The sequence below is a fragment of the Kryptolebias marmoratus genome, linkage group LG6 (assembly GCF_001649575.2).
Source record: "Kryptolebias marmoratus isolate JLee-2015 linkage group LG6, ASM164957v2, whole genome shotgun sequence".
Classification (NCBI taxonomy): Eukaryota; Metazoa; Chordata; class Actinopteri; order Cyprinodontiformes; family Rivulidae; genus Kryptolebias; species Kryptolebias marmoratus.
The window spans coordinates 6,895,515-6,911,416 of NC_051435.1; the positions used below are offsets into that span (position 1 = coordinate 6,895,515).

Genomic DNA, 15,902 nt, shown 5'->3' on the forward strand with positions numbered 1-15,902 from the left:
GTAATTTGTGCTCGGTCAAAACAGGTTCTTCCTTCCTGTGGCTGTCCATGCTGTGAACAGCTGATGCGGTGTTTCATCCTGTCAGACAGTTTTTAAAATATTTTCCCTTGGCTGTCCGAGTCTGTAGCGCGACATGACGAAGGAAGGAGTTCAGGGGTAAGAGCGACGCGAAGGTTGTGTTTACAGCGACTGAAGTCTGTCAGCAGCAGCGGACTTTCACCTCAGTTCGGTGCTACTGCTAGCATAGCAGCTAACTTTATTGCCTTAACATGCAGTGGATTGCATCATCTGACAGCTAACTGAGATATTTTAAAGTTTTACTCGCTTAACGATCACAATGTAAGCGATATATTATTATAAAAAGTGATAAAGCAGTGAAAACACACACTAGTTTCCAGTCAGGTTTTAAAGTGGAGCCACAGTGTTGTCTGTTGGTTCAATCTGCTCAAATGTCAGTGATTTAAAACTTATTCTGGCTTTTATATCATGGCACAAAACAAAACAAAAACACACAAAGGAGTATTTAGAACCATGGCACAGCAAATCGTATTTCATCTTTTGGCTCAAACGTTTTTATTTTCACTTTTTATTACATTTTCCAAGTCACGTCTTAAACATCTTGTGTGACAAATGTTGCTTATTAACAGGTAACACTTTATTTGATAACATACATGAACAAACTTGTTAGAGTTTTCTGTTTTCAAACTTTAATGCATGATTAAAATAAAACCCTTTTGCCCAAAACGATATTTGTGCTGCAGCCCCAGATTTCCTTGAATAAAAAACGATCAGTTGTCACAAAATAGACATGCTGTTATATATATTGTCTCACAAATAAACTTAAGCAAAGACTAAACAACCAGTAACTGTAACAACAACCAATCAACAAATATTTAAATAAGTGAGTTGAAAAAACATTGCTGGAATCAATATTTCTCGATTGTAAACAAAAACCGATTTTCTTATTTTTTGCATTAAAATGGGCATTTTAAAAGAAAGCGCTCCTTGTGTAGTGTACTTCAGATTTCTGAACTTTGATCAATGTCATTTTGTTTTATGTTTAACTCCTCCAACCCTTTTATTGTCTTTTTATTATATAGTGATATCAGAAATGTTAATCATTTTACAGTATCATCTTTGTTGTGCGTTTCAAATAATCAAAGTTCATTTCTTTAGTACATTTTAAAAACGTCCCTCATTGACTAAAGTGTACAAAATGTAAAATTAAAAAGCAATGCGTGTGATCTTAAACATAATGAAATAGTGCATAGATAAATTATAAAATAATTAAATTAGTAAAAAATTCTTACACTATGTTCTGCTCAAAACCTATGAAAACCAATGGGTTTTCAGCAGAGATTTACAATAACAGATGGTCGAAGCAGCTCAAATTTTTAAAGGTAAATTGTTCCACGGATTGGAGGGCCTCCTCTGATGGAGCTCTGTCTTCTTCAGTTTTGCGTCTGGATCTGGGAATGTCCAAAAGGAGTTGGTTAGGGGATCTCAGAATGTTTGGATTTGTTGGCACCACAGTTCAGGTGTTGGACATGTCATCTTTGTGTATTCAATTGACAGCTGCAGCAGCCTCTTTATCTTTGACTAATTGACAATCTTTTTTCATGTTTAATGAATTGTTCTTGGATGGAAGGGTGTAGATATTTTCTGACTGCACACACACTTGCCAAAATCTTGTTGGTCGAACATAAAGATATATCTGCCATAATTTTACTTTTTCTTTCTTTTATTGTATTTAAAGATCTTTGTCATTTTAAAAGTATGATTGAGGACAGGACTGAAAATCAGTCATTGTATTAGCTAGGAGTTCTTTGGGTAAAGCAACGATTGTATTTCTTTATGTTGTTCTGTACTATCCATGTTCAAATGAAATTGAATTAAATTACTAAATGCATCTAAATGGATCTGCTTCTCATTGTAGTGCAGGTTCATAGCACAGACAACATAATGCACCAATGAACTGCTCGGTTTGTGAGTTTCAGGTTGTTTGTTCAATAGATATAAATTCGGTGCTCCATCTAAATGCCAATGAATCAGAACATTTACCACCATTATCTTTACTGTTATTAGGAATCCACATTAAGCTTTAGATGTTGTAGGGAAATGTTGGCCTTCAGCAGTCGTTCGGCCATGTTGTTAAATCAGTGGTATCAATAACACATTAGGCAGCCAGGGAAGTATAACAGTGGCTTTAAGTCCTCCCTTGGAAGTCATAATATGTTGCAGTTTTGGGCTTTTGTTTGGGCTTTATTGCTATTCATAGTTGTCCTCTGTTCCTTGTTATTTCCTGATATCTTACGAGCTTCCTTTGTGTCGAGTCTCCTGGTGTTTTGGGAAATCAAACATTGCTCATTCATCCACCTGCACTTTTTGTTCACAGTGCTATTAGTTAATAATATTAAATTCAGATAGTTTATAACAATATGTCTGTGATCTGCTGTTTTATTGCTGCTTGATCTTTTATTCTTTAACCTTAAAGGATTGTCACTTCCTCTCTAAACATAATTTGATAATCTGTATTCTACACAAGTTATTCATAGCATCAGGTAGTACTGGTCAGACTACTGTCTTCTTGAAGCTGTTGGGTTTATTTAGCTAATCTTTCTGACATCTCAGCCCTAGCTGCTCTCCAAACTCTCACCCATTCATTCATCTCTGCTTCAGCTGTTTGGTCTCAAAGAACAATAGGATTAAAGGTAGCACAGACTTTAAAGCCAAAGGTGGTGAAGGCTCAGAATTATTTTTCCCAGGCGGTCAACTACTTCCCTGCGGGATGCAGGAGAAATAGCAGTTGGAAATGGACTTTCATGTTTATGTTGTGTGTTTCTTCCTGTTTCAGTGTGACGGAGGAGGAGCAGCAGGCTCAGTCAAAGAAAGCTCTGAAGAAACAGCAGAAGGAAGCAGAGAAAGCTGCAAAGAAGGCTGAGAAACAGGCCAAGTTGGTCAGTGTTGTTTTTTTTTTTTTTTTTTTCTGTTTAGATGTTTCATATCCGCCACCACCTTTTAACAACCGATTACTCTGGTATGCTGTTCTGGTGGGCATTGTTGGCTCAGCAGGGTTGGTATACCAACAGGGGAGAAAGAGTTTCTATTGTTCAAGTATTCCTGTCATTTTGGCTTTGTTTATGTCCACCCTAACAAAGTGTTATTTTTTTCCGTGAATTGAAGCTCCTGCAGTTAACATGGTGTTACAGCCATCCCCCACACAGCACAGCTCACAAAGTCTTAAATTCAGAACATCTTATGGGCAGGTGTGTAGACTATTTACCAAAGAACAAAGACATTCTGCTCAGTTTTGTTCAATGAAATTATGTTTATTGACATTTTTTCCAGTTTTTTTTTTTTTTTGACACATGACTAGTTCAAAAAATTTTTAATGACCCTGTTGCGCCTGACAGACTGAACACAGCTACCACCAACACACAGATGCACATACTGAGCTGCTTTTCTGCATCCAGCAGAGTGTGTGGAGTGTGACATAAATCAACAGGAATTTATAAAGTTTTGCATTTCCCTTCTTATGTAGCAGCAACTAATCTTCTGTGACATTTTGCTGTGTGACAACTGGACTTGTATGATACAAGAAGTCCAGTTGTTTTTGTTTATTAACTTTTTTTTTTTTGAAGATACAAGACCAGTGGCAGGCATAATCAGCATGTTTGTTTCTTTCTTTTTTAACTAAAGGCCTGCAACTTGTTTTCGAGACTTGTGCACAAAGTGAAATGGAGTTAAGCATTAAAAATGTGTATTTGTAACCGTTGCTTGCTTCTCATTTTGCTGTATATGAGGTGTGATTTATGCTCCTATTTCATTTTTATTAAAGCGAGCATAAATTTCAGATCGTTTCCTCTTTATATGCTTGATACCCTATCTGCAGCTCCTGCATTCACTGATCAAAGCACTGCTTTAAGTCCTTTTTCATTAGTTGTCTCAGCAGCTCTGTCGTGTTCTTCTTCACGCCTAGAGCAGAGTCGAATTGGGTGCAAACGTGATTTTAGGTAAAAGGGGGGAAAAAAATTTAATGGTGTAACATTAAATGAATAGGGAGTACTGCTTGATTAAACATTATAATTCTTTTTTTTTTAGCTAAAACTGCATCACAACCAGCGCTGTGTCCTACTCACCTGATGGAGGATGAAAACACATTTTTTTTGTTTGAAATCTGCTGCTTATAGATAAAAATCGTCTTAAATGGTACTTATTCTAAACAATATCATTTTCATATGCTTAAGAGCACATTAGTTTTGAGGGGGAAAAACTCACTTCTCCTGTTCAGAGTTGAAGAACTCTAATGAAAGCCAATAAAAGTAACAATTAGAGGTGTTGCTGTCCAAGATTTTTTTAATTTTTTTTTTTTTTTAACAAAAACAGAAGCATAGATCTACATGAAGCCCAAGTTTAATGAAGCTGATATCTGACAGAAAATGTCGAAAGTTAAAATGTGACTGGTATGTTAACCACCTCACCTCACTTAAGTGTGTATCTACAGCACAGTGCTTTAAAACTTAGATCATTAGTTTACTATTTATAACTCTTTAAATGCTGGTTTGAGCTCTAGCTGTGTGTGCTAATGAACTGTCGAGCTGATTACTATTGGCTTTTTTTAAGGGATAATGATTATAATCAGTGTGTTTAAAACTGTCTGTTGAAACAAACTGCAAAAGAGAGGTGAAAAGTCAAGTATCCCAACACTCCCCCTAAAAGCAGGTGAAAAACAATTCACAATAGGTAGGCTATAAAAAAGAATTTTAGTACTGTAATCCAGTTGTATTGTAACCAAACCATGTCACAAACATTTTATGAAGACCTCGGAAAATCATAAAAATGGCATAGTGTGTCTCCTTTAAGTAAAAGAGTCGTGCAGTTTTGACATCATGCACCGTGCTGTCACAACTCAGGTGACTCTGAGAGGAGCAAAGCAGCAAAGAATCAGCTTCCAGTTGAATTAATCCAGTCGGCATCATTTTATAGAGGGAGCAGGTGCTGTCACTGTTAGATCCACTCGCTGCTGCTACTCACATCAATGTGGCATAGTGAGCATTGCCTCAGGGAAGACCTGAAAGCTGAGCTGAATGTTTATTGAGCTGGTATAGGTTTTTTTTTTTCCCTCAGCTCTGCACTTATTCTGCAAACACATGTCAATTTTGTGGGACCGATGTGGCTCGGTTACTTTATGGCCATAGCAGGTCTATATTCGGTTGATCATAAGATGCAATATCATCCATCATGTGACTGAATTATTATATCAAGGATGGATGATTCCAATTCACTCCACTGCCACCAGCCATTTCCACACACCAATATCAATTTGCATAGAAAATGGAACTGTAGCATTGCCAAGACTGGATCTCATCGCACTCTGGGAGTCATTTGCCTTGAAGTCAGTGCAGAGATAAAGAATATCTGTCCACTTACACTCTTTCTATTACATAGCAATATCTCCTGCTGCCATTACTCATTGCCTGTGATGTGTTGGAGCAGTGTGTGGAGGAGCTGTGTGCATTCTAGGGATCTAACGCTTGGCTCTTGGGCTGAGCTATGAGTTATTAATTTTATTCAAGTCTCTGGTCATACAAGATGAAAGCACAATTTACATGACTGTTGTAGCAAATCCTTTTTCCATTTGAAGTTGAATATCTTAAAGTATCTTTTGTTTTTGAATTTAACAGCCAGGAAGTAACAGGATGACTATCTATTTGCAATGCTTTATAAGATTTCCTGTCGTTTTTTGTGTGTGTGTTTCAGGCTGCTGAACAACAAAGCACAGATGAAGATGTAGGTATCCTCAACAGATCACAGTAGTCATCTTACAGGACTAGCTCCTTGCTTTTGTTTTGGCTTTTGATCCTCCTGTTGAACACTATTGAAAGAACTTGTATTGAAATACCTGCCTTCATGGCGCTGCATTTCTGTTTTCTGTGACACAACCTTTTTTTTATTTCCAAGACCGTGATAAGCCTAGTATCTTTTCTGTCTGTCTCTTATCTCAGATGTAGTAGACAGACAGACGGCAGACACTTGTGAAATTAAAGGGGGGGCAGCCTCTGAAACACGTTGAAGCTGATGAGCATGCACTAAAATATGTTCTTTCTGTTTTTATTCTTTAAGGACTTTGCCAAGGACCGATATGGTGTGTCAGTTATGGTTCAGTCACAACAAAAACTTGGTTAGTATGGGAATTACCTTAACTTTTATTTTTATAAGAATTCACTAAAAATAAGCAAATAGGAATTGAGTTGATTTTAACAAACTGAAAAGGAAGAAAACATTAATTCTTGTCTCATTATTACAACACACACAATGTTACGAGAGCATGTGAGATGGTATTTGTGTCTTGTAAAGCAAGAACAAACTGCACATGCAGTAAGTACAAAGACTTTGTATTTTCAATCAAGTGTTGTTTGATATTTTTCCAAGTTGCAGACATTTTCCTTATCTGCACCACTGCAATATTTTGGCTTTCCTGTCAATCACCTCATGAAAAACAGGAGATTTTGCTGAGACTTTCTGCTCTAAGAACTTACTGCTCTTTTTGTTTTAATCTTGCTGTGTCTTTATTACTCAGAAGGAAGTTTAATTAAAAGATGAACATGAGAGAAAACATTTTTTCTCATGTTTAAAAATATGTTTGCAGCCAGTTTGCACACTGCCTTTATGTTGCGGAAAAAAAAAACGCAAGTCATTATTAGTCATGTGCAGTTCTATTTAAAAGCTTTAGGCAAATGTGAAAACATGCTGTAAAGTGAGAAATATTTCATAAATATAATTTATTAAAGCAAAGTGAATGATCAAAAGAAAAAAATGAATCAAAATGATATTTGGTCTTCAAAACAGAATTAGTTCTTTGAGAAACACTCGCAGAAAGGAACCTGACAGGAAGGTCCTTTCAGATGTTTTGGAGAATTAACCACAAATGATCTCTGGATGTACGCTTGTTCATATCCTTTGTCTTACCTGCTGCTATTTTTTGCACCCAAGTTTTTAGTTTTCATGCATAGTTGAGTTACTTGGTCTTGTTTTCACGTTGGAGGTTTGACCTCTTGGTTTCGATTCCTATACTGATGGCCGCTCTGTACAGACTTTAGATTGATGTATCTCAGTCTCACAGCTTCCTGCTGGTTCTGAGGTGATGGCACTGTTGGACATCATCCAGTTTTAAAGACAAGTAAGCATCCATTAAGTTTTCTTCATCAGCCACTGTCTCTGTGGATCTGTTGCCCATTTCTTTGTGCTTAAACAGTACATCTAGAAACTCCAGCCTTATTTGAAGTTTTTGTCTGGAAGAGACCATGCAGATGGAATATACTTTGTGTCTTGACTTGCTGTAACGTGCAACTCTCTCACAATTTCACCTTGGCAAAAATTTGGCAGTTCCTCACCTAGTTTTAAGCCGCCTACGCAGATGTTCCTGTTTCAGATAATGACGGTGTATCTACCTGCACATGAATGATTAGTACCTTTTTATTGTAACCAGTTAATCACATGCTTGATTTTACCCCTACAAAATGTTTGCCTTTGTACAAGGGTACCTATAGAAATATATGCTGTTTTGAAATCAAAGTGGGGGGGTCGCACCAAATATTTTGAAATATAATTTTTCTCTGTCAGCTTACTTTGCATTTTGTGAAATTGTTAGAAAAAGAAAAAAGTATAGATTTACGAAAACATTCTGACTTTCAAGCTTTTATCACATGCCCTTAAAACGTTTGCAAATTACTGTAATTTAGGCATTTGGTTGGGAAAACAGGTTAGGCAGACACTTACACGTGGGTAAAAGTTGTTTCTCCCTGTGCAACTTGTTTAGTACAGGAACACATCCTGAAGCAGAGCTTTACAGTATCTGATCACGTACATGATAACAATCACAAAAGACGCCTGTGATGTCAACATTAGTGATAATTCCTCTGACTGTTTGCGTTTGAGAACTCCCCAAGCTGTAAAGCAGCAGTCAGACCTGTTGCTGTCGTCCATCTGTCTAGATGCTTTTTCAGCTCCAGTAGCAACAGACAAAGTAAGGGCTCGCTCACCTGCATGCCAAGTTCAGCCAGTGGGACGGGGCGAAGGGGGGATGGTGAACGGTGAGGGCTTTCATGTGGGTTGACAGAAAGTTCGGAGCCAAAAGGAGCAGCTTTGTTTTCTCTAGTGTAGCCTCAGTGTCTCCCTCTCCTACTTGCTGATAATAAGGAGTAGGCATGCCTCAGAGTGATACAAGTGAAACTAGAGTCAATTTGTCATAAGGCCCAGAGAGAATAGGTGAGTTTTAGACAGCTTTCAGCAGGGCTCCTAGTGTGTCTTATTTATTAGACATGCTTGTAATTTGAGCCTTTTATTGTGGGTGCTTATGCACAAGCACATGCATGCTTATTCACATTTCCTTTTGCCTTTTGGGAATAGGAAGAAAAACAAGGGAGAGCCATTGCTCAAAAGTGGAAAAACAGAGCAAGAAAAGTTCCTGTGAAGTAATTTAACGTTTGTATGTCTGCATGTGTCTGTGTGAGCCAGATAGGGTGTTGGTTCGTGTTCAAGACCTTACTCCTGAGAAAGCTGACCAGCTGATCTGGTTGCGTGCCCGGATTCACACCAGCCGAGCCAAAGGTGAGATCACCCCATCACCCTCAAGCTCTTTGTTCACCTTTTATAGTTGAGAGACATTTTGAGCTGTGGAGGATATAAACAGGATGAGATGCCCCCTGTGTCAATCCTTGGTGTCTGATGCTCAGCAGTCTAAAATCACCGGTCCTCCGGCTCTTTCTTCATAGCACCTCTTCTACTCCAAGATCAAACAGCAGTGCCAGCTGAAACTGAGTTGGGGTTGTTGGATTACATATGACCTAAATAAATGACATCACTCTCTTTAGGTTTGACAATGAAGGTTGGTAAATGAAAAAGATTGGAGATCATGCACAAGACACCTTCAGAATTTGATGACTTCAAATCTATTTTAGGATTTTTTTTTTGCATTCTTTTCTTTTCAAATAGCTTGTCAACCCCAGGGTTTTTGATATCATTTTCAGACTAGCTTGACACTGCCAATTGGAAGCTCAGATAATCTGTCCTTTCTTGGTTCCAGCTGCTGGCAGCCATAAAGCGTCTTCATTTGAATACAATGAACCCACTGAGCTTTACCTGGTTATTACACCACTCTATAAAACACTACAGCTCTTTTTTTCTCCTATGGGTAAACTGTGATAAGAAATAAGTTGGGGACTTAATCATGATTGTATTTTTACTATTTCCTTTCAAGATAACTTCCAGAGCCAAGAGACACTTCCTGTGCACTTATGTTTTCATTCTCTCTGCTCGCTGTAGGATGTCCACATGAACAGAACAACATCCTGATTTTGTGTGGGATGAGGTGCATCTGTTGGTGGGATTTTGGCTTTACTATTATCCCCACAGCCAACCACCTTCTCACAGGCAGCAACATCACAGTATCTGGGTGGTCCTCCTATCTGCTGACCTCTGTTTTTGTAGGCTAACTTGTTTACCCTCTACCTAGGTGTGTATGTTTGATAGGAAGGTAGCAATCACCTTTTCTCCACACAGTGTCCATCAAAGACAATGCTCTATTCAGAAATGTTTGCCAACCTACCTTATCCTTGCAGCTGTGGGATACCTTTTTCTCCTCGAGTCACATAGTCACACAGCCTTTTTCATTGAATAAACTTTTATTGCTTCAAACAAATTGCCAAAAGTTTTACTGTGACAAGCCTGATAGGTCTTCACTATTGTTATTGCTTTGCTTTCAGGGAAGCAATGCTTTTTGGTCTTGCGTCAGCAGCAGTTCAATGTACAAGCGCTGGTCGCAGTGGGAGATCGTGCCAGCAAGCAGATGGTCAAGTTTGCAGCAAAGTGAGTACTAAGACTGTTTTTCCTGTCAGACACAGCAAAAACAATGGTGGGAAAATCCTGGCCCTAATTGTCTGCTGGTCCATTTTCACACATTCTGACAGAGGGGGAGGGTGGGGAAATCAATCATATTTCACTTGACAGCCGAAGCTGGCTTTTAACAGGGTGGAATACGACAGAGGTTTTTAATGGAGCACTTCCTGTTAAGATGGCAGATACAGCAGTTTGGATCAGAGGAGGAAGGCATACTTAAGTGCCAAACATCATTAGTCATTTTAACAGCTAAATTGTCGCCCATTACTGGTAGACTATGAATGAATGCAATTTTCTGAGGATACAGAATCTAAGAAGAGAAGAAAAAGGGGGAGGCTTATAATAATGCTGCCTTGGGCTGACATTAGAGGTTCACAAGGGGCCTTAATTGTGAAATGCCTCTAATGGGAGTTTAAATATACATAGGAAAAACAGTATAATGCAATTTGCTGAAATATGCACGGCATTGATTTCAAAACAAGCATTTGTTTTAACACCCGGTGTTTAGTGAATTTAATATGGAAGACCTTAATTATCACGTGTCTCAAATGGCTTCTCTGTAGATGTTGCTAAATTAAGCCAAAGGTAACACCCACAGCTGTAATCGACCACATGAAAAAGATCGTTAACGCCGAGCTTGAGCAATTCAGATATTGCAGTAATGAATGCTGTTCAGCAGCGTATGGGCTCACAAATGCCATCCCAGTTTTGTATGCTGGACGATTCTTTCTGGGAAATGTATAAAAAATAGAAAAGGTTGAAAGTAAATGATCTGAGTGAGCTCTGTTAACCAGACAGTACAGAAAGAGCAGTGTCAAGCTTGTTTAGAGACACGTTAGGCTCCATAACTGTTCCAGACAGTTACATTGAATTCCCAGCAGGCTCTGATACCTTCACTCTGATCTGAACCCATCTTCTCAGCTTTTCTATTTTCTGGGGTCATTTTGAAATGAGCAACAAAATAGTAGATTCAAAATAGTCTTGTTTTCTTCCAGAGAATATACAGTCAACAACAAAATTGATTATACTGCAAGGAACAAATAAGTCAGTGCCTGAGTCATTTTCTTTCTTTTTTTATCAAAATATATTTGTTAAATATAGAACATAGACTAAAAGTGCAGATTTTCATCTTTCTTTTGGATAAATGACACTAAGATCACCCAGGAATAGAATGTTGGAAAGAAAAATGTTTTACAGTCCACATGCACATGAGTTTTACACATCTTGTTTTGTAAATGAAATCTTGTTGCAGTACTTTGCAGTTTGGAGGCTGCGGTGGCTTGGTGGTCAGTGGTCAGTGGTCCTGTAATTCTGACGCTGCAGGTTTGAGCCCTGGCTGCAGCAGGAAGGGCATCCGGCATAAAAAAAATTGACAAATCTTTCATGCAAGTTTGTTTGCTGTGGCAACCCCTGAAGAAGGGAGCAGCCGAAAGAACAGTTGCAGTGCTTTGCGGTTTGCGGAAACTAAACCCAAACACAAGTAGACCTCAAACCTTAGTCTGCTTGAAGACTGATCCCTTTTAGTAAGAAGTGTCACTAAGTCTTGACTTGGCCGCAGCTGCTCTTCAGCCGACCTGCTTTTTGCCACTTTAAAGATTTAGTTTTGTCACTGTAAAATGGTGCAGAGTTCATTTAAGAAAACTCCAGTGTATGTTATCTTGAATGGCTAAGAAAGATGAATTTCAGCTCAAACTTTTAAGCACCACAACAATGGTTCACCTCCTATTGTTGTGTATCACTACGGCAACCTAAGCTGGAAGGCAAGCTGTCACCCATGTAAACAGACAAATTCAACTCTTTTCTTTCTTGCATCTCTCCAAAAAACAGTCAGAAGCATCTTCACGCGTGTCAGCTAAATGGAATGTGTGTAAAACAGACACTGATTCTTGCTGGCTCCAGCCTTGTTACATAAACACAAACATTTTAAAGTCAGAAAGCCTGGGCTGACTTACTGAGCAGATAAGTTAGGATATTAGTTTGTGAGATCTTAGTAGTAAAGATGTGTCCTGGATGTGCTGAATCTTCTTCATTTTACTACAGACCAGTGGTGAAAAATGTGAGCATACCACTTCCTGTGTTTAGAACAAATGTTGTTTACTTACACTTCAGTATGTTTGCGTGTCAGTTAATGTTTCCATGTGTGGCAGTTCCTCCATATAGTTCTGCAATGTTGTTGAAAGACAGTTAGATTGTGTTACGAAACTTGCACCTAATACGGGAGCAAGTGAAAGTGATGACACAGTTGTAAATACAAACATCTTAGAGCAGTCTAATTGCTCAAGTGGGTTTCTGAACAAGGCTGTTAGTTTTTATATTTGTTAGAAAGAGCATGTGGTGCAGCTCTGTGGCTTTCTATCCCACTGCTGGTCTCTCAAACTTTGGTCTGATGATTGACAAGCTGAATGGCTCCTAGGATTAAAAGGAAATCCTCCCATAATCATTCTGAGGGCACAGGGGGCATCATAAGGGGAAGTCTTTCTTCACATATTGTATGTCCAAGTCATCCTCCTTTCACACACAATTTAATTAAGTGTTCTGCAGGTTCGGCAACCTTTACTCTGCAGCCATCTAAGGAGAGCCGGGTGTGAAGCACACGTCCAGTTGGTTGTTTTAATTCAAGCCAGAAGCAGGCTGTTGGTCTTTTTTTGTTCAAAGCAACAACAAGAAGACCTTTTTACCAGTCAATGTGAGCAGCAGCTTTCTTACACTGCTGGTTTAGGCAAACTTTATAAAAGTTCTACTCATTTAGTTTGGTATTGTGAGTCTAATTACCTTCATTATGGAGTAGACAAGCAAAAGCTTTTATATTCTTGAAATGTCATTTTTTTAAGAGTGGAAATGACAAAGTTATTCTGTTTGACTTATGTGTGGTTAAGGGTTGACTGGTTCTTTATCTCCTTGTCTTTGTCTTTTTTTAAATGTAATAGTTCAGTCTAATCCATTATTGTTCCATGTGTGGTGCCATTATAAAAAGTATAATATGTAAATAAGTAAGTCGAATTGTGTATCAATTGGCAGTGTATCAAGTGTATTGGCCACAAATCAGTGATAGACAAAGCAAATATAAATACCAACCTTCTGACATTTATCCTCTTGGGTATAGTTACCAAGTTTATGTTTACCAATAAATAAAGGGACTCTTTTAAACTGTGGTTAAATAGTTTGATTACTGAGCCCTATGGCAGACCTCACTGTCTCTTTAGTGTTTGACTCGTCTTCTGCTTGTCTCGTTTCTAAGATGTATTGTCAAATTTCAGTCTGTTTTTTTTTTTTTTTGTCGTGTACGCTCGGTGTGTTTTCACCATCATTCTGTCTTTGGGGGGCCTAGCAGCGAAGGTTATTAATGTGTGGATTTATTTATTTTACTGATCTCCTGCTACATGGGAGGAACTATGGTGGCAGCTGTCGTGGGGCTGAAGGGACAGCAGTGCCCCAATGTTCAGTCCCTCATTACTGCTTTTTAATGAGAAGGAGTGACGGATTACAGCAGGTTTCCCATCTGGCCTGGCGCTGTTTGGCAGTTGGTGGTGCTTTTCTTTTCTAACATGGTCCACTGAGTTTCATCCACGAGCTTGAATAGAGAGCATTGTTTTTAAAACTAACTGTGACAAAATTAAAAACAGCTTCTCTGCGTATGCTGCAGTGATACTTTCATTTTTATGTGGGCTGTGGAAATTCTTACAGCTGCTCTCAAAACCACATTATCTGTAGAACTGGGTACTTCCCAGGACCTGCAGTGCTTTTACAAATTTTATTTCAAGATTCACAAATCCCCTACTAGCCTCACTGCTTCTGTTTACTTTTCTTCTCAGGCTTTTTGACAGAATGAAAGCAATTAAACCAATTTAAAATGGTAAAATGTGCAATTGCACACATAATGTATCCTCTCGTTTGCCTTTTGAATGAACTTGGTTTAATTGCTACACTGTTAATAGTCAAATAGATCAAGTAGAGCCTTTATACATGAAGAAGATGATTTTCTGTGAGAGCAAAAAGTGAAGGAAGCACTATTTGAAGAAAAGCTGGCGGCAAACTAGAATCTTTTTTTTTTTTTAAAGTAGCTAAAGTTGTGGTGTATTTTCCCCCAAAACAAAATAAGCCATTCCATAACAGACATCAATTTTTCTAAAAGAACATGGAGGTGGTGGGAAGAATGGTAAAACATTTGTTCTCTGTTGCAGACTGTTGATTAGAGCAGGGAAAAGGGGATAGTGCTTTTGTTATAAAAGCCTCTTGTGGTTTTTCAAATACCCTGTCCTCTGTCAGCCAGTGTCATTTCAGCAGTTGTATTTTTAGGATTAAAAAAAAAGAGAAATAGAAATCACACTGCCAAGTCAAAAAATCACTCACCCATATCCTGCACTGTCCCCTGCACACTACGCCATTAAAATGAAGTGAAAAACCTGTCTGCAAGCATGGGTCAGAGTTGAACAGGAATATTGTTTAGATGCAAACAGACGTACTTGTGTTCTAAGTGCTATTTGTTGCCTCCACTCCTCCAGCATCAACAAGGAGAGCATCGTCGACGTGGAGGCAGTGGTGAGGAAAGTGGAGCAGAAGATCGAGAGCTGCTCTCAGCAGGACGTGGAGCTCCACATTGAGAGGGTTAGCATACTTTGACTAGTGTCACACAAAAGATTACACACTACCTTTTAGTGCACAGCAGCTTCCCTTCACGTCCAAATAAAAACACAGTTGTTGTTTTTATTTTTTTTCTTGCCTGGCAGCACAAATGCATCCAGACTTTAGAGTGTTTGTGTAATTTTTTTCTTACCAAAAGCACACAGGTGTTCTGCAACTATGTAAACAGTCTCACTGTAATCCACTCAATATTTAATTCAACCTTTTAACTTGTCACTCAAGAAGGTTGTAATCATTAGAGGCCTGTCGGTAAAGAGAGTACATCATCACCCGCTGCTGAGAAGCTGAGGTGTACACTAATGTTTTTACTTGTGTGTGTGTGTGTGTATGTTAGATCTCATAAACCACTGGTCAATTTCTTCTAAAACTTGCAGAAAGTAATGATTGGACGTATATCTATACAGCTAACTGTCCTTAAAAACAACTGACTGTAACTGAGTCTGTTTCACAGATGTTGACCTAAAATGTGATGCTGAGGCTGATCCCCAATACACTCTGAGAGCTGATAGATCCTTTATTTAACATTCAACTTCAACTTTCTCTGTTAGCACAGTACCTCAAGAGCCACTGGATGGATTTTAATGAAATTTTTAGAAATTATTGGATGTACATTTACCACGGATTGAAACCATTGAGCATGATGTTATTTTCAACTCTGTTATTTTTCAACATAAGATAATCTTAGTCTATAACTGTGGCATGAAAAGTGGCAGGTGATGTTCATTTATTCAAGCATGCTAGGCCTTAAATAAAGTTTAATTGTTTAACAAAAAGAAATCAATAAAAGCATTGTAGATTTACCATAAGCTGTCAGACACTTCACAAAAGAATGAAATAAATTATAAAGCAGACATCAGACCCAGCTCAGTTATTTTCACTTAGGCTTCATCTGTACGTGGAGTCCAGGTACTTTCCATTTGCAGGATGTCTGCTTTGTTTTACATTTTTTATAATGATTTTTTTTTTCTCCTCAGATTTTTGTCATCAGCCAGGCAGAGCCCCGTCTCCCCCTGCAGCTGGAGGATGCTATCAGGCCCGATGGAGAGGGGGAGGAGGTGAGGAGGGACGAGGGGGCATTAAAAACAGACTGGAACTCTCCTTTTTTTTCCTCTCTGCCATTTAATTTGATGCACTTTGTAAATCATGGAGACTGATCTGCTTTAAAAACAAATGAATGAGTGGTCACTGTGTTCGAGACTCCATGCATGGACAGACTGATTCAGAATATGCTGTAGTAATAAAGTATTTCAACAAATGTGCAAGTCCTGCTTTTGGTTGAAAATTAGGAACATGAAGATCTGTGTTTTGGGCAGGCTTAAAGGTCAAATATTTAAATCTAATTATCGTGTATGACTCACTCCTCT

The 15,902-nt window shown here is 38.5% G+C and overlaps 1 protein-coding gene across 1 annotated transcript in view; it reads left to right on the forward strand.

The window, feature by feature from the left end:
• The window catches only part of dars1 (aspartyl-tRNA synthetase 1), a 27,971-nt gene continuing 12,069 nt past the window's right edge, over positions 1-15,902 (forward strand). The window contains exons 1-8 of the mRNA XM_017420750.3: positions 1-156; positions 2,855-2,957; positions 5,761-5,790; positions 6,124-6,181; positions 8,518-8,610; positions 9,765-9,867; positions 14,400-14,502; positions 15,513-15,593. Coding sequence (XP_017276239.1) covers positions 134-156; positions 2,855-2,957; positions 5,761-5,790; positions 6,124-6,181; positions 8,518-8,610; positions 9,765-9,867; positions 14,400-14,502; positions 15,513-15,593 — 594 coding nt within the window. The 5' untranslated portion in view covers positions 1-133. The remainder of the gene's footprint in view (positions 157-2,854; positions 2,958-5,760; positions 5,791-6,123; positions 6,182-8,517; positions 8,611-9,764; positions 9,868-14,399; positions 14,503-15,512; positions 15,594-15,902) is intronic.